The following is a 20,078-nucleotide window of genomic DNA, read 5'->3' as shown; positions in this document are numbered from 1 at the left end:
ATGCGGACTGGGCGGTTCAGTGGTTGACCGGCTGCCTTTGCCAGGCCTGGTCCTGGGGTCCTGGGATCGAGTCCCACGTCGGGCTCCCTGCCTGGAGCCTACTTCTCCCTCTGCCTGTGTCTCTGCCCCCTCTCTGTGTGTGTCTCTCATGAATAAATAGATAAATAATCTTAAAAAAAAATAAAAAATAAATGCGGGCTGGATACGTGGGGGGATGAAGCCACATGGTCGCCACCCGCTGCCCAGGGAACTCCGCGGGGCAGGGACAGCACCTGACACAGGCCTGGGCGCAGCAGGCGCCCCGAATCCTGTTCCTCCAAAGGACCCACTCTCTGAACGCCTACCGTGGGCCACATGCTGTGCTGGGCCCTGAAGACACCACAGTGACCCAGACAGATCCGGGAGCCACAAAGGGGACGGGACTATTTCACAGAATGAAGCATACAGGCACACACAAAAGCAATGGAGGCCATGCATGAACAGTCTGCACCATCCCCGAATGGGCTAGAACCCAGTAGAGAGACACCCGGCTCCTTCTTCTGCCCCCAAAGGCTACTTCAGTGCTGTGTGACCTGGGATAAGTGACTTCACCTCTCTGGGCCTTCATTTCCTCATCTATAAACTGGGGACAAGGATAGTCTCCAGCTCCTGGGCTGTTGGAAGGATGAAATAAATTCATCCAGCCCAGGATTTTCCTTCCTTTTTTTCTTTCTTTTCTTTACTTTTTAAATATTTTATGTATTTATTTGACAGAGAGCGAGAGCACAAGCAGGGGGAGCAGCAGAGGGAGAAGCACTTGACCCCAGGGCTCTGGGGTCACGACCTGAGCCGAAGGCAGACGCCCCCACCAACTGAGCCACCCAGGCGCCACCGGCCCCAGGCTTTCAAAATGCTTGTCCTTTAAACACGCTGGAGTGACACAGGGACCCGCGGAGTTCTGGAGTCCCAGGCCTGAAGTCGCTAGGACCGCGTCCGGATGGGAAGGATGAGGCCCAGGACGGGGCAGTGACTTGTCCCAGGTCGCACAGTTTCTCAGGGACCCCATCACCCCATCAGCTCTGTTGCCTTTGCTCTGGCCCCAGGCTCAGGGCTGTGCACCCCCTTCCCGGTCTGTCCTCCCCAGAGCGGCCACCAGAGGGCGCCTGTGAGCACCTGGGGCCTGTGGGCCCTCTGCCCACAGCCCTCCAGGGGCCCGCTGCTGTCTCCTCCCTGTCCTCCCCTCCACCCTCTCTCCCCTTCCTCCTGTTCCTCCAACATGACGGGCAGGGCCCTGCCCCAGGACCTTTGCACAAGTTGTTTCCGCTGCCCAGAAAAATCACTCCTGTCCTCAAGCTCTTCTCATCATGACCAGCTCCTCTTCCTACGGGTCTTGGCCCTAACACCGCCTCCTCAGAGAGGCCTTCCCTGGCCACATGGGGCAAAGTTTTCCCTCCTGGGCCACTCCCATCTCAGCGCTCAGTCCTTCTGATACCCCTCCATTCCTGATGCTATCAGGCTCCTTCATGTGAAGACTCATTCACCGCCCCCCTCCCTCCGCCTCCACCTGAAAGGAGAGCAAGGGATGGAGTGTGATTGCCTTTGCCCCTCCCTATGGCACGCCAGTGCCTGGGGCAATCCGGGTATGCAGTAGGCACTCAATAAATGCTGCTCAAATGAACTGCAATCGGCCAGTTATTTGCTGCTAGCTCTTGCCCCCGTGATCAGAAACCGTCTGTCCACGTACCGGCCCACCTCGGCGCACCCTGGAAGCTGATCTCTGGGGTTCCTCCCTAGGTTTCACTTCAGTGCTCCGGAGGCTTCCGGAAGCTGAGCCCCGACAAAATCTGAGTCAGCGATGAAAATAACAAGTGGTATCTGGCGGCCTGGGTGACTCAGCTGGGCCCGCCCTCCTGGGCCCCAGGAAATGGAGGGAAAGGCTTGCAAAGTTAATGTTTGAGTGAGCTGTCGGGTGGGAGGGGAGGTGGCAGCTTCCTGGCTCAGCCAGCCGGAGCTCACCCTTCCTGCACTCCCTCCCTTGGAAACTATAATCCCCCCACTTCTGACCCATGTGACCTGGGGCGGGGGGCGGGGCAGAATTCACCCCTTCGAGCCTGTTTTCCCTATCCATAAAATAAGCCCAGCGATATAAGCTTCTACCCTGAGTGAGGTCAGTTTTGGGGTTTAAAATAGGTTCAGGAGTGCCAGGCTGGCTCAGTGAGTGGAGCATGCGACTTAATATCTAGGTCCTGAGTTCAAGCCTCACCTTGGGTGCAGAGATTACTTTAAAAAATAAAAATAAAAAAAATAGGGCACCTGGGTACCTCAGTGGTTGAGCATCTGCCTTTGGCTCAGGTCGTGATCCTGGGTCCTGGGATCGAGTCCCACATCGGGTGGGACTGCTTCTCCCTCTGCCTGTGTCTCTACCTCTCTCTGTGTGTCTCATGAATAAATAAATATTTTAAAAAATAAAGTAAAATAAAATACGTTTGGATCTCCAAAGCCTGTGGAATCCATAAAGTGAGCGCCCAACAAATGTTAATTCTTTCTCAAAGGTCTTTGACCCTGGAAAAAGATGAACCCCCTCCTCTCTGGGCCTGCAGTTAATGAGCACTATCCCTGGAGCCCCAGCGTCTCCCACAGGATCTGTGGACAACCCTGAAGCCTCAAACCCATTTCTCAGATGAGAACTCGAGGCTCAGAAACCAGAATGCCCTTGCCCAAGATCGGATCTGAGCCCAGCCGGATGGGGGTGAGGCTCCTCGGCAAAACAAAAAGAAAGGGGGCCACAGCGGTACGTGCTAAATATCTCCCGGAGTCTTTTCTCTCCCTATTCTCTAGCATTAGAACCAAAACTTTCAGCAAAGCACACGGCCCAGCGGAAGACTACATTTCCCAGCTTCCCTTGCAGCCGGAGGGCCCACGTGACGACGCTCTGGCCAATGAAATGGGAGAAGCTGCACAGCGTCCGGTCCCTTGCCTTACGCGAGGAGAAGCGAGCTCCGCCCTTCCGGTTGCCTTTTGGGGACTAGTTTTCGTCTCCCCGACGGGAACGGAGCGGCGGGAACACTCAATAAATATTTATTACAGTTAAAACACGCTCCGCACGCCCCGGGCCCGCTCGCCGCCGCCACCGCCCAGCTGGGAACGCGCGAGCGCCGCATCGGCTCCCGGCCGCCCTGCGCGCCAGCGAGTCCTCCGGGTGACGTCACCGCCCTGGGATTCCCCCTCCCCCCCGCCCCCCGGGGAGGCTGGGGGGTGACCCCAAGCCCCGGGTCCTCGGTCACTCTGCTCCTTGCGTGTCGTCCTCGGGCGCCTGGGTCCCTCGCTGGTTCCACATGTGGTTGTTGAGGCCCAGCTGCACCATCTGCGCGTGGTGGATGATGAGGGGCTGCAGCCCCGGGCTCTGCGGGGGCGCGGGGGGCGGCGAGAAGGCGGGCGCGGGCGGGAAGGCGGGCGCGGGCGAGCCGGCCAGCCACGGCGGCGCGGCGGGAGGCTGGTGGCCCAACCAGGAGGGAAGGGGCGGGGGGGCCCCCAGAGGCCCCGGGCCCCCGTAGGGCCCCTGAGTCCCAAATGGCATGTGGCTCCCGAAGGCCGCCCGGAGCGTCTCCATCTGCGCCTGCCACGACGAGCAGCTCTGGAGGTAGGCGGAGTAGGCGGCGCTCAGCGAGGCCACCTGCTGCCGCTCGCCCTCCAGGTGCTGGCGCTGCTGCTGCAGGGCCCGGACGTCCTGTTCCTTCTTCCACTGGGCCTTGCGGGCTCGCAGCTGCTGCGCCTTGAACGTGTTGGCCACCCTCCTGGCGAAGACCCGGGAGTGCTCGTCCAGCCACACCAGGCTGCTGAGCAGGCTGCACGTGTCCGGGCTGAGCTGGGCCTGGGAGCTCTCCAGGGGCAGGAAGGGGACCACGCAGTCTTGCCACCCGTGCCGCGTGAGGCTGCTCATCAGCGACTGGCTCACCTGATGCAGGCCCAGGCGGCAGTCGAGGTTGGGGGTGAGCAGCAGGATGGTGAAGGCCGAGTGGTTGATGGCGTCCTGCAGGCAGCGCAGCTCGCCCCGCCCGGGCACCTGGAAGTCCTCGCAGAAGGTGGCACCGTCGGGGACGCCCAGGGCCTCCAGCCGCTCCCGGACCCGCAGGGCGATGTGCTCGTCCGCCGCCGCGTGCAGGATCACAAAGTTATAGAATTTCTGTTCCGACTCCAATTCGGGAGAATTTGGAGAAGGCGGGCAGGGGTGCAAGGGGGCCGGGCCAGTGGAAGGAGGGGTGGATGGAAAAGGGCAGGGAGGGGACGTCCTCAGGGCTGAGGGAGGAGGTGGGCTGGGGTTGGGCAACTGGGAAGCGGTGTCTTCTACGGGAAGCGGGAGTGGGGTCTGGTCCTTCACTGGCCGAGCGTTTCCGGAGGGCAAGGACAGAGAGTTGGGGGCTGCCAACATTTCAGTGCACTCCACGGGGTAGTGGGTGCCCATCTGCCCCGCTTTGGGGGGGTCAAGCTGGCCACTGGGGCTTGCATCTGGGACCACGTCAGGAGGCGGCGTGGGGACTGGGCTGTTTGGTAGCATCCCAGGGCTGGCAGTCTCTCCCGATGAGGGGCTGGCAACCTCCCCAGAGGAGGGGCTGGCAGTCTCTTCCAGTGAGGGGCTGGCCGTCTCCTCTGGTGGGGGGCTGGAAGTCTCCCCCGGTGGGGGGCTGGCTGTCTCCTCTGGTGGGGGGCTGGAAGTCTCTTCTGATGGTGGCCAGCTCACCTCCTCAGGCTCCTGGCAGCCCGTGGGGGCAGGCTTGGGCACCAGGCTGGCCTGGGGCTCGTCGCACAGCTTGCTGGGCTCAGGGCAGCTGCGGTGACGGCTGAGAAAGGGCATGGTGGGCGACTCGCTGATTTCCAGGTTGCTGGCCAGGGAGGCTGGGCTGCCAGTGGATCTCAGGGAATGGCCTCGGCTCCAGGCCGAGGGGTCCTCTATGGGCTTTGGAAGGCTGCGGGCGACTGAGGGTGACACTGAGGATGCCGGGAAGCAATGCAGATCCGAGTGAAGGGGCTGGAAGCTCCCCGGGTCCCCGACGATGCCCCACCCACACCGGTCCCGGGCCTCTCCCTGGAGCTCGGCCAGCCGGTGGTCATCCCTGGAGCTGAAGGTCCGGAGGGCCGCCTGGTAGGCCAGGTCCCGCATCGTGGCCGGGCACAGGTTCTCCTCGGTAAGCAGGTGGTACACCCGGGCGACTGCCCAGGACAAGTCTGGTGGCTCCTCGGGGGCCTCGGCACCTTCCATGCCGGCCCACTGGTGCGCCACGAGCCGGGCCACCGCGTCCGCCTTCAGCGCTTCCAGGGAGATCCTGGCCTCCGTCTCCCGGCCCAGCTTCAGGAGCACCATGGCGTGCAGGAGGTCTGCCCCCCGGCAGCCCAGGCGCAGGGTCTTTAGCTTGTGCTTAAGACGCAAGAGCTTGTCCTGGCCTGCAGCACCTAGAATGTCAAAGGCGCTGGAGAGTGACAGGCCCGCGCAGGCCATGGGCACAGGTGGGTGCGGCCTTCGGCAGCAGAAGCACTGAGCGGTGGAGGCATGTTCCACGCCACCTGCCTTCCTGCATGCTCGGGGTCCCCTAAGTGCTCACCATACCGAGTCCCATGGGGGATACTGCGGCAGACCTGTGAAGCAAGAGAGACACGGTCACCTCCTGAAAGGGGGCAACTCTGGCCCAGACACCCCCACCTGCCTGCCTCCAAATACCATCACAACCTATCAACATGACAAAGACACGTCACCTCTCGCCATGTCACCTCTCTCCATTTCCTTCTCCACAAGATGGTAGCAACCCGCATTTGCCTGGTGTCACCCAGGAGGTAGGCACTACTATTTTCCCCATTTACAAATGAAAAAAAAAAAAGTGTGCCAGAGATGTGAAGTCACTGGCCCAAAGTCACACAGCCAGTGGGTGACAGAGCTGGGATTCGAGCCCATGAGATCTGGCTCCAGAGGCGGTGTGCCCAACCACAAAGCTATACTGCCTATCGGGAATAATAAGCCCACTTATGGGATTGTTTCAGGGAACTGTGCTGCCTTAACACATGGGGAAATTCTGAGCCAATGACTGGAAGTCAGTAGGTGCTCGTTACATGTTTGCTAGGGAGGTAATCAGGCTTCTGGACGATCCCCGGTGACCTCCATCCTGGTCACAGCCCAGGGCGGCACTTGCCAGCCTCTATGAGTGGAGGACTCCGGCACAAGCGATGGGCTGTCACCACCGACATCAGGTTATAAGACACTGGCTTTCTCTCTGTCACCCTGTCGGGGGTAAACCGCCCGTGAGCAGCCTCTGGAGAGGCCCACAGAGTGAGGAACTGACGCCTCCCTCCATCAGCCACGTGAGGGAACATCTGGACTCCCGGCAACTCCAGCCCCGGTCGAGCCTTCAGATGACACGGCCTCGGCCCACAGCCTGACCTTGACCTCGTGAGACAGCCCAAGCCGGAGCCATCCAACTCCTCTTCCTCCAGCTTCCTGACACCCAGGGACTGTGTGGGATGATAAATATTTGTTGTTTTTAAATTTATTTTTAATGTCCTTTAAAATATTTGACAGAGTGAGACAGGGCACAAGCAGAGGGAGAGGGAGAAGCAAGCTCCTTGATGAGTCGGGAGCCCGATCCTGGGATTCCTGGGATCATGACCCTGAGCCAAAGGGAGACGCTTAACCAACTGAGCCACCCAGGGGTCCCTCGTTTGTTTTTATTTTTTATTTTATTTATTTATTTTTTAAAGACTTTATTTATTTATTCATGAGACACACACACAGAGGCAGAGACCCAGGCAGAGGGAGAAGCAGGCTCCATGCAGGGAGCCCGACGTGGGACTCGATCCCAGGACTCCAGGATCACGCCCTGAGCCGAAGGCAGGCACCAAACCACTGAGCCACCAGGCACCCCTCATTCGCTGTTTTTAAACCACAACATCCTGGGGTGACTTACTCAGCAGCGGGTAACTGGTACCGGTAGCGATGGCAGCGGGAGGAGCTAAGTGTTCGAGAGAGCCAGCTCCGTGCCCGCAGCGCTGCCAGGCCATGTGGGGGCCCTTCCTTTCTCTCCATTTCTCAAAAACTCCCAAGCTGCTTCCTATGTCAGGTTTCCCGCGGGCGCCCCTCCCTCTGCTTGGGGTGCTCCCTCCGCAGACCTTTGCCACACAGATGCTAGTCTCATCATTTCGGCTCTCGGGCCGACGGCAGCGTCTCGGGGCCCTGGCCATCCACGCCGTCCCTCCCGGTCTGCCTCCCCCACGTCACCTGGTTCCCCGCGACCCCCACCCGCCCCGTGTGTCACTGGGTGAACTTTGCTTGTGTCTTCAGACTTTTCGCGTTTGCCAGCTGCCTCCTGCCCAGCGGGCACCAGAGGGTGGGGCTGAGCCTCTCCTGGCGTCCCCGGTGGCTGAACTGCAGAGCGGGGACCTGACCTTGTGGAATGAATGAAGGAGGCCAGAACGCATAACCCCCCCACATTGCGGATGGAAAAACAAGGCACGGGAAGAAAGGCTTTCCCAAGGGCACACGATGGGAAGCCAGAGAGGGTAACCCAAATCCCATAGCTGAGGTCACCAGATTCCCTAAGCGCGTCACAGTCAGACTTAGAAAACACAAAACAAAACGCACTTCAGATCCATTCCGGGAGACAGAACTTTATATGCCATTCCGCGGGCCTCGGGCCTGTGTCTGGTCCACCCTAGTGCCCACGGTGACACCCCTAGGTTGCAGACTAGTGCTGCTCAGCCGAGAACAGCTCTGACCGCCAGTCCCCTCCCCTCACCGACCCTCGGCACCGTCTGGGGACACATGTGGGCATCATGTCTGCAGGGAAAGGTGCTCCTGGCATCGAGTAGACGGGCTGGGGATGCTGCCCACTCCCTCTCCCCCCGAAGTGCCCAGGACCCCATCGCCCCCAGGGACAGACAAGGATGCAGCCCCAAATGTTGCTAAGTGCTGACATCGATCCTGGTCTAGGGCAAAAGGTGATTCATGGATCTCAGACCATGAGTCACAGCCCTCAGTGCGTACATGATTCAGCATTTTTTAAAAAAATTCATTATGAGTAGATGTGGGGCCACTGGGGCACCAGGACCAAGGTCAAAGACTCCAGGAAGGTCAGACACAGGCCAGAGAGAGCATGGGGAGAGCCAGCACTGGGGGCAGAGGCCCAAGGGGGACAGGACCGAGCCGCCCCGGGAACAGGGCACAAGTTTGAGAAGTGGAAGAGAAGGGGCCAAGGGCCCAGCCCCCGGGGGGAAGGATGTAAAGAGGCGAATGGCTGTCTGGCTGTTTCAGAAATAGAAGTGGCCTGAGATGCTGACATGCAGACTTGGGGTGGGGGGTGAAGTAGCACAGACCCCCCCCCCAAAATGCAGCCGACTTCCTCGTGGGGAGGACAGGCAGCCAACAAAGGAGTGACATTCACAGCACCACATGGGCAGGGAGTAAATGCCCCCCCGGGAAACACGAGGAGGCGAGGAGGGTCACAGAACCCAAGAATCAGGGGTGGGTGTTCACAGTCTTAAACAACGTGGTTCAAGAAGGCCTCAGTGACAAGAGGGACTCCGCCAGGACATACAAATGTGACCCAGAGGGACATCTGAAGGAAGAGAGTCCCAGGCAGAGGCAACAACTTGTGCAAAGGCCCTGGGGCAGGACCAGCCCGTGGTGATGGAGGAGCAGCGAGGAGGCCCAGAGGGTTCCGCGAGCGAGGGGGGAAGAGGGAGGTGGGGAGGGCAGGGAGGGGACTGGGCGGGTCCTGCAGGGCTGTGTGGGCCGTGGGGAGGTCTTGGGCTTTCACACGGAGGGAAGTGGGACCTTAGACCTACCTAAATGTGGTGGCTGTGACGTCTGTGTGTTGCCACGAGGAAGCGCCATTCCAAGGGACCACACATCCACGAGATACTTCAAGAGGAGCCAGAAATGCAGTTTCAGGGAACTGCTAACCCCTGCCAAGTTGGCGATCAATTCAAATAGTTTTTAAAAGATGTATTTATTTATCGGAGAGAGAGGGAGCAAGCGGCGGAGGGACAGAGAGTCTCAAGCGGGAGAGTCTCAAGCAGAGCGCACCCGGGGCTCGATCTTGCGACCCTGTGGTCACAACGGGAGCCAAAAGCAAGAGGCAGACACTCAACCAGCTGCACCACCCAGGTGGCCCTCGGGTAGTCTGAAGAGCCCTTGTGAGCTTAAAAAAAATAAATAAATAAGTGGGCCAAGATGCAATCTGTGGAGTAGAAAACCCTAAACACATTCATCGCATGATAAATAATGACGTGTGTAAAAAGGAGGAAGGAAAACGTCCACACCAGCAGTCATGTTCACGCCGGCCCGGCATTGGGCCCCACTGAGCAAACCAGGGCCGAGAGAAGAAAACAGAAATAGACGCTTTCCTCTTGGAGTTGACAGGCCGGGGGACATGGTATTTATAGATCATACGTTCATATAAAATATTCGGGCTAGGGCAGCAAAGTGGGTCGTGCCTACGTAGACTATGTGTCACCTGGTGGAACTCCTTAACTGGGGACCCGGTCCAGGCCACTGCGCTTCCCGCGGTCCTTCAAACTTGCAGAGCAGGATCCTGCCTCAGGGCCTTTGCACCGGCTCCTCCCTCGGCCTGCGACACTTTTTCGCTAGGCTCACGCTCACCTGCTACCCTCCTGCAGATATATATTTTTTTAAAATTAAGATCGGCTTGATGATGGGGCATCTGACTGGCTCAGCTGGGAGAGCATGCGACTCTTGATCTTTGGGTCGTGAGTTCAAGCCCCACATTGGGTGTAGAGATTTGTTAAAACACACACCACACACACACACACACACACACACCACACACACACACAGAAGACCAAGCAACCAGACATAACTGCCTAGGACAGAGATCAATGACACTCCTGACACTGTGCAGAGCTGCCCTGGGCAGAGGTCACTGGCTCTGTAAGCGAAGTTTCTCGGCACGCAGCCACACCCACTCATCCCCACGCCGCCCTGCGTGGCCCCTGCCCGGCCCCACACAGAGCGGATGGGCCGCAGCAGTGATCACAGCGCCTGCAGAGCTGAAAAGACTCGCTCTCGGCCCTTTGCAGGAAACGTTTGACAAGAAACAGGCGTGTGATTTTTTCCCCCCTCAGCAACAGCAATCGTCCTGCAGACGACACAGCGGGCCCAGCTCTTTGGCACGCCTGTTTGTGATCACACAACCAAATGCCTCTCTCTCTCTCTCTCTCTCTCTCTCTCTCTCTCTCTCTCCAGCCCATGTAATTATTTTGAAGCATCACAGGCTGTTCTTGGCTGAACCATGTCCCCCTGAAGAACTCCTACGTGGTGCCCTAACGCCCAGGACCTCAGTCTTTACAGAGATGCTAAGTTCAAATGACGTCATTGGGATGGGTCCTAATGCAGCGTGACTGGTGTCCTTGAAAGAAGAGGAGGTGAAAGTGACGCCTGGGGGGCTCAGCAGTTGGGCGTCCGTCTTAGGCTCAGGGGTGACCCCGGGTTCCGGGATCAAGTCCCGCATCGGGCTCCCTGCATGGAGCCTGCTTCTCCCTCTGCCTGAGTCTCTGCCTCTCTCTCTGTGTCTCTCATGAATAAATAAATAAAATCTTAACAACAACAAAAAAGAGGAGGTGAGGACACAGAGACTCCCAAACGGATGACCCCGTGAGGACGTGAGGTCTGCACGCCCATGGGAGACTCCTGGGGAGGAGCCCACCCTGCCCACAGCTTGAGCTCAGACTGATTTCTCAGACGCGCGAGAAAATACATTTCTGGTGTGTAAGCCTCCCTGTCTGTATTTTTTACGGCATTGAAAATGCAGCCACAGGGCAGCCTGGGTGGCTCAGCGGTTTAATTAAGCGCCTGTCTTCGGCCCAGGGCGTGATCCTGGAGACCCGGGATCAAGTCCCACATCGGGCTCCCTGGGTGGAGTCTGCCTGTGTCTCTGCCTCTCTCTCTCTCTCATGAATAAATAGATAAAATCTTAATAAAAAGCATAAAAGAGGAAAAAAGAAAATGCAGCCACTGCTACAAAGGAGGAGCTGAGTGTTAAATTGTGTTCATTTTCTTTTTTTTTAACTTTTTTTTTTCTTGGCCTTCAAGGGTCTTTTTTTTTTTTTAAGATTTTATTTATTTATTCATGAGAGACACAGAGAGAGAGGCAGAGACACAGGCAGAGGGAGGAGAAGCAGGCTCCCTGCAAGGAGCCCGATGTGGGACTCGTTCCTGGATCCCAGGATCACACCCTGAGCCGAAGGCAGATGCTCAACCGCTGAGCCCCCCAGGCGTCCCTTGTGTTCATTTTCAACTCATCGAAATGGAAATGGGTAAGGCGAGGCAGCGCAAAATATCCTCTCCCTGTCAAACACTGTCTTGTTCTGGGTGGACCAGATTTCGCTTTAACTGCTGAAAATACAGCGTGGGAATTGACATCTGGTAAAACACCAGATTTTGAAGAATGAGCATGCACAAAAAAAAAAAAAAAAAAAAAAGGATGGGTAAGATGCCCACGAGTAATTGGATTTCTACTGGTTACACGTTGGCTAGATAACGGCACGTAAAATGCACAGAGAGAATGAGTTTTTCCGGCTTCGCTGTTCCCCTTACTGAGAGAGCTGCTACGAAGGGTAAAAGGGCACAGGCGCCGCCGCCCCTTATGTTTCTGTTGGGCAGCAGAGGTGTAGACGTTTGCACAACGTCAGTTGGATCTTTCTGAAATTAGAAAGATCGATACCTGGAGGATGGCCTGAGACCCCCGGCCCCCCGCCCGCTCCCCGGCAACAACAAGTCACAGATCAACTGTTCTTTCCACTTCCCGGGGACTCCTGGGAGCAGCTGTGTATACAACCTAAGAAGAAACCCCCCCCAGATGTGTTGACATGTGCTCAACAATTTTTAGCAGATCAAAGGCACGGGGTTGGGGGGGGTGCGAGTGGGCCTGGACGTCAGGTTCCGTTTCACGCCGTGTTCGCTCTGAGAACCCATCAATGTCAACACTTCCACCGCACGTCCTATTCTGGATTCATGTTTTATATCAACAAATCTTTAAAAAAGGGGTCGCCTGGGTGGCTCAGCAGGTTCAGTGTCTGCCTTTGGCTCAGGGCGTGATCCTGGAGTCCGGGGATCGAGTCCCACATGGGGCTCCCCCGTGAGGAGCCTGCTTCTCCCTCTGCCTGTGTCTCTGCTCTCTGCTGTGTGTCTCTCATGAATAAATAAATAAAATCTTTAAAAATTGGGCAAGAGAGAGCGGTTGGTAGGAGCACTTGGGGTTCCCATCTCAGCTTTAGCACCTCCAGGCTGTGGCCTAGGGCAGGCCACGGGCACACGGGCTCCCAAGTGTCCTCATCTCTGAAATGGGTGCAATGAGAAGCCCTATCTGCCAGTGCTGGCAGGGACTGAAGGGGTCCACACATGTACAACTGTCAGGGCCGCTCGTGGCACTTTGTGAGGCTGCTTGGGCATTAGCAGGCACAGGGCTCGGAGCCCCCAAACTCCCAGTGACGGACCAGCCGGGCTCAGAAGCAGCAAGACAAGGACCAACCGCACCTGCATTCCCGGAAAATTTCTACCCCCGCCCCCGGAAAATTCCAAGAGCCACACAGCCAGGCTCCACCTCCCCCCTGCTACAGGCCTGAGCCCTGACTCAGTGGCTGCACCAGCTTTGCCCGCCTCCTGGGACCCGCCCCCCCAAGGTGTCCCCCACCCACCTGGCCTGCCCTGCCCAGCTCCCGCCCCACCTGCCGGGTTGCATTCTGCACCCCCGTCCAGGGCCTCCTGGCCAAAGTCCACTGCGCACCCTGCACAGCGGGCACCTGGTGGGATGGAAGCACCCACGGGGTGGGGGCCTTGCTCTGCCCCTGCCAGCCTGTGGAACCCACTTAGGTCAGGTTCGTCATTTGTGAACAGAACCTGAAAGTGGCCGTCACCACCGGCAAGAGCTCAGTACAACAGCACAATAAAGCATAAGAATCAACCAGTCTTGGCAAAACTGATTTTTTTTCCCCTTCCTCTTTTAAAACATTTTAACCAGGACGCCTGGGTGGCCCGATCGGTGATGCGCCTGCCTTCCGCTCAGGTCGTGATCCTGGGTGTCTGGGGATGGAGTCCCCGCCTCGGGCTCCCTGCTCAGGGGGGAGTCTGCTTCTCTCTCTGCCCCTCCCCCTGTTTGTGTTCTCTCGCCCGCTCTCTCTCAAATAAATAAATAAAATCTTAAAAAAACATAAATGAAATATTTTAACCACATCTGGCTCACGCCCACTCCTTCCTCTCCGCCTCTCGCAGTCTCCAGTGTCTCTTCATGCGCTGGGCAAATATTCGTGGAGCACCTACCATGTGCAAAGAGCTGTTGCAGGTGCTGTTGTGGCCCACGACACACAGGTCTTCAGTCCTTGCAGAGCTCACGGTCCAGTTGGGGGGGCGGGATAATGGATGAGAGATCGATCCACTGCAGAGAATGAGAAGTTCATGCAGAAAATGAAGCAGGGCGTGGTAGTGAGGAACAGGGAAAAGAACTACCCAGGACGGAGGAGCAGGGGAGCCTCTGGGAGGAAGTGAATGGGAGCTGAGACCTGAAGGAGGGGAGGGTGCGACTCAGGTAAAAATCTGGGGGAAGACAGCTGCAGGCAGCAGGAGCAGCATGTGCAAAGATCCTGGGGTAGGACAGAGGCTGGTGTGTTAGAGGAACAATGAGGACGCCCCAAGTGGCTGGAGCAGAGTGAGGGAGGGAGGAGAGAGGGGCAAGGGGGAGGACTTAGGCGTTTACCCTGAGGGAGGTGAGAGCCCAAGGGGGCTGTGAAGGAAGGAGGGTGGGGTAAGACTAGGGGCTCCCTCTGGTGACTGCTTCGGGAAGGATGGACTGTGGGACCAGGGTGGTGACCACCCTCTCAGGCAAAGCAAATGATGGGGGGCCGGACCGGGTAAGGGGGGGATGGTTGGATTTGTGGATAGTTTGGAGAAGGGGAAAGGAGCAGGAGGCGAGGAGGGCATCTGGGCTTTTGTCCCGATGCTTGAGACAAAAAATGTGGAAAAGTTGGTTTGTGATTAGAAGGCAGATATCAGTCCTGTCTCAGGCATGACTCATTGATTGGTCCTCCCTGTGGGCCCCTGCGTGCCGCCTCCCTGACCTCACCTCCTCCCATTCCCCTTCGCTCCCTCCCATCCTGCCACATGGTTCCTTAAATACACCACTCTTGTTCCTGCCCCCAGGACCTTTGCACTGGCTGTCCCCTCAGCCTAGGACACCCTTCCCCAGATAGCCACATGGCCAGCTCCACAGATCAAACAGTTCAAATGTCACTTCCTCGTCAAGGTCAGCCTTGGCCACCCTGCCCAAAACTGAAGCCCATCCCCCCACACTCCCTGCATTATTTTTCTCCATCCCACTTCTTCTTACCTGACACTTTAGATTTCCCAACTTACTTTGTTGGACTATGCATCACTTCCCACCTGAGTGAGCACCACTAAAATAGGGGCGTTCACTTGTCTTGTTCACAGCCGCGTGTAATGGCAGGCACGCAGGAGGTGCTTAATGCATACTGACTGAATCAATCAGCCCATGAGTGCACAGAACAGCACCTGGCACACAGTAAGCGCTCAATAAACGTTTCCCGCTGAATCCTCTGCCCCACAGGACAAAAGGTCTACTCTGCTCCCAGCAGGACGGGCGGGCGCATCACAGAGGTGCAATTGACCCCTCTGGCTGATTAAGAAATGTTACAAGGAGACAGGGAGGGCCAGACGTAGCCAGACTGTCCCTGGAAAATACGCAGGCGACCAAAGGGGCATTTGTTCACTAAGTGTTGCCTGAGCACCTGCTACGCCATGGGCACTGTGGGAAGCACATGGCGACCCTACAAGTTAGGCCTAATTTGGCTGCCTGTTTGCACATGAGAAAAGGAGGCAGAGACAGGTAGAGCCACTTGCCCTGGGTCACACAGGAGCAAAGTGAAGGCGCAGGAGCAAAGCGGACAGCCGGGCTCCAGGCCCTACCCCTATTCACTGAGCACCTACTAAGTGCGGCCCCTTCCCACGCCTGGGTCTGCGTGGTCCTCAAGCCAGGCCAACAGAGAAGCAGCTGGGTATCTGCTGCCTGCATCTGGCACGCCTCACCTCGACCATTCGTGGTGTTTGCCGGTCACCCTGGCCGAGGACCCTATGTGGGCACTACGTGGCCCCTGCAGTATGCCCGCACATACAGCAGGTGGTTCAGAAATGTGTGCTGAAGGAGAATGCACGCCCCTATTCAGAGGAAACAGAGGCCCAGACAGGAGTCCCCTGCACCCACCTGCCCACCCCCACCCCAGGCTGGAACCCACCCCCTCCAATCCTGGGGGAGGCCCTCCCCAACCTCCTACTTCATCCACAGGGAAAGGGAGGAAATGGGGTGGGGGCCTTGCCATGAGGATCTCCTGGGGCCACCCAGGTCTGAGGCCTGAGTGGTGATGGCAGCCAGCACCCCGCCGCCTGGCATCGGCTCCTAGACCGGTACCAACCAACCTGCACTGCCGGAAGGGGGTGGGGAGTGAGGCCTGGAGGATCTCGAGGATGGGGGCCCTGGAGCCCCTGGGAAAAGTGGATCCAGGGCCTGGAAGGGACTGGGGGTGGGGCGCTGGCCGGGTAGGAAGACCTGGGGCTGGGGCAGAAGGCCCCCAGGTCGGGGGAGAGATCAGAAACCTGGGTCTGTGCCCGCTTGAGGAATGGGGGGGGGGGAGGGTGCTGGAGAGGAATCCCCAGGAATCCACGGAGCTGGAGAGAGATCAGTGGCGTCGGGAAAGAAGTGGGGTGTTGGGGAGGGACCCGAGGGGGGCTGGGAAGGAATCCGGGAGGGTGGGGTGGACTTCGAGGAGTCGGGAAGGAATTCAAGGTGTTGGGGAGAGGTCTGGGGTGCTGGGGAGCCAGAGCGAGGAGCGGGGATGGATTCAGGAGCTCGGGGCGGACCGGGGCCACCTGGCTGGGGAGCGCAGCGCTGGGGGGTAGGCGCGAACTAGGGGCGCCAGGGCGCGGAGATCTGAGATCCGGGGCGCGGCGGGTCGCGAACCTGGGGAGGAGCCGCAGGCCTCGGGCTGCCCGGCCACACCCGCCCTCCCGGCCCCGCTCGGCCCTGCACCTACCCGGGGTCCGCTCGGTGCGACGGTCGGCGCGGGCGGCCTGGCCTGCCTGGCTGCCCGCGGGTGGCGGGGCGCGGGTCGGGGCGCCCAGGGCGCGCGGCAGCTCCACCCCGGGCCTCCGCCCGCCCCTTCCGCGTCCCGCGGGCAGCCAGGCAGGAAGGTGAAGTCACACTTTCCTCCCGGGACAGGGAAAGTCCCCGAGGGGCCCCGCAGCGGTGCCCTGCGCGCCCCTCCTCCCCGGAGGGGGGTGCCTTCTGGGGAGGGTTTGGTGGGGGGATCACAGAGGCACGGGGCCACCCCCTCCGGGCGCCCGCAGTCCAGGGACAGTCACCACAATTTAAAAATGAGATCATCTCAGCTAGTGATAATGCTTTCCACGGAATAGAACGGGGAAGGGGGGGCGAGGTAGGGTAACTGGGGGAAGGGCTACCTGAAATTGGGAAGAAGGGGAACCGTGGCCACCATGGAGGGGCTTGGGGATCCCCAGTGGCTAGAGGACGGACAGCCAAGATGGCTTATTTTTATAAGACTTTTTTTTTTTTAATTCATGAGAGACACAGAGAGAGGCAGAGACACAGGTAGAGGGAGAAGCAGGTGCCCTGCGGGGAGCCCAATGAGGGACTGGATCCCAGGACCCCAGGGTCAGCCCCTGGGCATTAGGCAGGTGCTCACCCACTGAGTCACCCAGGTGTCCCCTAAGATGGCTTATCTTGAAGCTGTGAAAACAACATGCAAAAGTTCAGAGGAGGTCCTAACCTTTTGGGGGGGTCCCAGACCCAGCACACACATGTCCCTTGAGCAGAGTTAAGGTGTGGGACCGTCCTATGTTTAGGGACCCGTGACAATGTTTTGTTTTCGGATCAGAAAGAAAACAATGAATCCAGGTCCACCCTGGATTATAGGCGTCTTTACACCACCACACTTGTAAATATAATTTTTGTTTTTTTATTTTAATGGGCAAAAGGACCTACAAAAGTCGGAATGCCTCTGAGCACGTTTCTTTGTCAGTTTGCAGAAGCTCAGAGCCTCTTCTCAAAATACCATTTGTAAAAAAAAAAAAATACCATTTGTAAAGATGTGAAAAACAAAACACGAGAGGTTACAGGGAAGTCTGTTGTGCTGAAAAACATTTATTAAAATGTGTTTTAGAAAAACTACTCAGTGGAATGCCTGGTGGTTCAGCAGTTGAGCATCTGCCTTTGGCTCAGGGCATGATCCCGGAGTCCTGGGATCGAGTCCCGCGTCGGGCTCCCCACATGGAGCCTGCTTCTCCCTCTGCCTGTATCCCTGCCTCTCTCTCTCTCTTTCTCATGAATAAATAAATACAATCTTAAAAAAAAAAACTACTCAGTGATCCATTATCACTAAACGGATAAACACAATGTGGTCCCTATGCGGGAATATTAGTCAGCCTTCAAAAGGAAGGAAATTAGACATTTGCTACAACACGAGGGACCCTGAGGACATTATGCTCAGTGAAATAAGCCAGATGCGAAAGGATGATCCAGTCTGACTCCACTCATAGGAAGTCTCTAGAGGAGTCAAATTTATAGAAAAAGGAAGTAGATGGTGGGAGCCAGGGGCTGGGGGAGGGGGTGGGGTGTCGGTGCTAAATGGGGACAGAAGTTCAGTTTGGGGAGATGGAAAGTTCTGGAGACTGATGGGGGTGTGGTGCAAAACAGTATGAGTGCGCTTCATGCCGCAGAGCTGTGCACCTAAGAGGGGCTAAGGGGTAAGTTTCATGGTAAGTATATTTTGCCACATTTTAAAAATTGTGTTTATTTTTATTCATCTTTATTTTTGATTTTATCTATTTATTCATGAGAGACAGAGAGAGAGAGGCAGGGATACAGGCAGAGGGAGAAGCAGGCTCCCTGCGGGGAGCCCGATGCGGGACTCGATCCCAGGACCCTGGGATCATGCCCTGAGCCGAAGGCAGGCACCCCAAAAAATTATGTTTAATATGCATAAGATAATCGCTTTAAAATCCTTTTGTTTTTTGGGGGATTTTTTGTTTTGTTTGTTTTTTTTAATTTTTATTTTTTAAATCCTTTTGAAGAGCTGCACGAAAACGCAGGAGGCTTCGGGCTCTGACTGACGGGCTCTAAGGGCCACAGGTGCCTGCTGTGTTTCGAGTCGTTTGCAGCAATGCAATCAAATATGAAAATTTCTGTGGTTTTCTATTGGAGACAAAAGTCACAAGTCCTGCCACTGCCTTCATTCATAATTGGGGAAATGGTAAATATCAGTCAGTGAAAATAAAGACAGGAATTTTTTTTTTCTCATTACTTCATGAATTCTGTCATCGGGTGCCCAAGAGGCCCGTGGACCTCAGGCTGAAGTTCGTTGTAAAGGATCTTGGGAGGGGGATCAAATGAAAGTCATAGGAATGCTAATTCCTCCCCACCTAGTGCTCCTCACTTAGTGTGTGTCTCAGGTAGGGGAGAGATTTTGAACACCTGCTGTGTGCCAGGCGTGCCTAGGCTCTGGGGATCCACTGGGCAGGAAGAAAGAAGTGGTCCCTACCTTTGGGGACTCGGCAGCTAGAGAGGGAGAGGGCATTATGCCCGTCTTCCCATGCCTCTTAGGTCCTCCACCCTTGTCCCACCATCAATTTTTTTGAATTTCAGTAGGTATCTATCCCCACCCCAAACACTCTTGGTGGTCATCTGATCCATGTCTTAAAATAGTCCTCTTGGGTGGACTGGAATGTACCCATTTCATAGGTGTGAACACTGAGGCTCAGAGAAGGTAACATGGCAGGAGCAGCCAGGCTCCCAGGAGAAAACCCTGAGCTGCAGGTGAGTAAATCCGACCACCAGCAGACGGGTACCGTTGCCCACCTCCCATCTCCACTTTCCTCTCCCGTTCCTCTTCCCCCTGCTCTGTTGGGGGGGCAGGGGCCTCTGCGTGATCCTCATTCCTTCTGTCTTTTTGCTTTTGCACACGTATTTGCACACATACACACGTATCCATGAATGGGACAGTTATTGCTCTTTGGTCTGGCTTGCTTTCTAATTCGCTGTAGCTGGGACTTAGCAAACTTTTTCTTTTTAAAGATTTATTTATTTATCAGAGATTGAGAGAAAGAGAGAGAGAGAGAGAGAGAGAGAGAGAGAGAGCGAGGCAGAGACACAGGCAGAGGGAGAAGCAGGCTCCACGCGGGGAGCCTAACATGGGACTTGATCCCGGGACCCCAGGATCACACCTCGGGCTGAAGGTGGCGCTAAACCGCCCGGCCCCCCGGGCTGCCCACTTTTTTTTCTATCCAAGGGCCAGACGCTAAATATCATCGGTGCTACCGGCGAGGCCAGACCGTCTGCTGTTTTTCGCAGCTGGTATATGCAGCCCGACAATGTTCTTTTTCCGTGTGTGATGGTCTCACGCAGCCTGGCTCTGTTGCAGCTTCCTGAGTCCCCAGTCACTGGACACGCCGCTTGCTGCCACTGTTCCCCGCGAACCAGGCATCACTACCTCCTACGGTGGTGCTGGAGAACAGGGGGCAGGTGATGTGGGAGTGCTGGGTTCAAATCCTTACTTTGATGCTTAGTAGCTGTGACATGGGGCCGAGGGTGAGTCCTCTGAATCGTGCTCAGTTCCCCCCCCCCCTTGGATGATAATAGCGCCTGCCTCGTGGGGCCGATGAGAGACTTAGGTGACTCAGTGGACAGCATTTCTCTAGGGTGGCCGTGGAGAAGAGGAACTTCTCAGAATTCTTCTCAGACACGGAGAATGTACATTCTCGCTCTTACTAAATACTGCCCCGCTGTTCTCCAAATTAGCGCTCCCTGCTTTCACTCCCACCGGAAGTGAGCAAAAGGGCTCATTTCCCCCAACCCTTCTGCATGTTACTTTCTTTCTTTAAGATTTTATTTATTTACTCATGAGAAAGAGAGAGAGAGGCAGAGACGCAGGCAGAGGGAGCCCGATGTGGGACTCGATCCCAGGACCCTGGGGTCACGGCCTGAGTCAACAGCAGATCACGAATCACACAGCAGTCACAC

At 56.8% G+C, this 20,078-nt stretch overlaps 1 protein-coding gene across 1 annotated transcript; it reads right to left on the bottom strand.

The window, feature by feature from the left end:
* Window positions 1-3,041: 3,041 nt before the first annotated feature.
* On the bottom strand, window positions 3,042-16,165 carry TICAM1 (TIR domain containing adaptor molecule 1). The gene is made up of 3 exons (XM_055344713.1): window positions 16,078-16,165; window positions 13,298-13,412; window positions 3,042-5,610 (listed from the first exon to the last, which is right to left on the bottom strand). The coding sequence occupies exon 3, from the start codon at window positions 5,471-5,473 to the stop codon at window positions 3,260-3,262; it is 2,214 nt and encodes a 737-aa protein (XP_055200688.1). The 5' UTR covers window positions 5,474-5,610; window positions 13,298-13,412; window positions 16,078-16,165; the 3' UTR covers window positions 3,042-3,259.
* Window positions 16,166-20,078: the final 3,913 nt, after the last annotated feature.

Source organism: Nyctereutes procyonoides, unplaced genomic scaffold (genome assembly GCF_905146905.1).
Source record: "Nyctereutes procyonoides isolate TBG_1078 unplaced genomic scaffold, NYPRO_anot_genome, whole genome shotgun sequence".
NCBI lineage: Eukaryota > Metazoa > Chordata > Mammalia > Carnivora > Canidae > Nyctereutes > Nyctereutes procyonoides.
Note: the sequence above shows the minus strand (reverse complement) of the source record. Positions and strands in the feature narration are given on the sequence as shown.

What these genes read in the sequence shown, in the direction of transcription:
- TICAM1 (XM_055344713.1), bottom strand. Translation starts at nt 5,473, where the DNA reads ATGGCCTGCGCGGGCCTGTCACTCTCCAGCGCCTTTGACATTCTAGGT.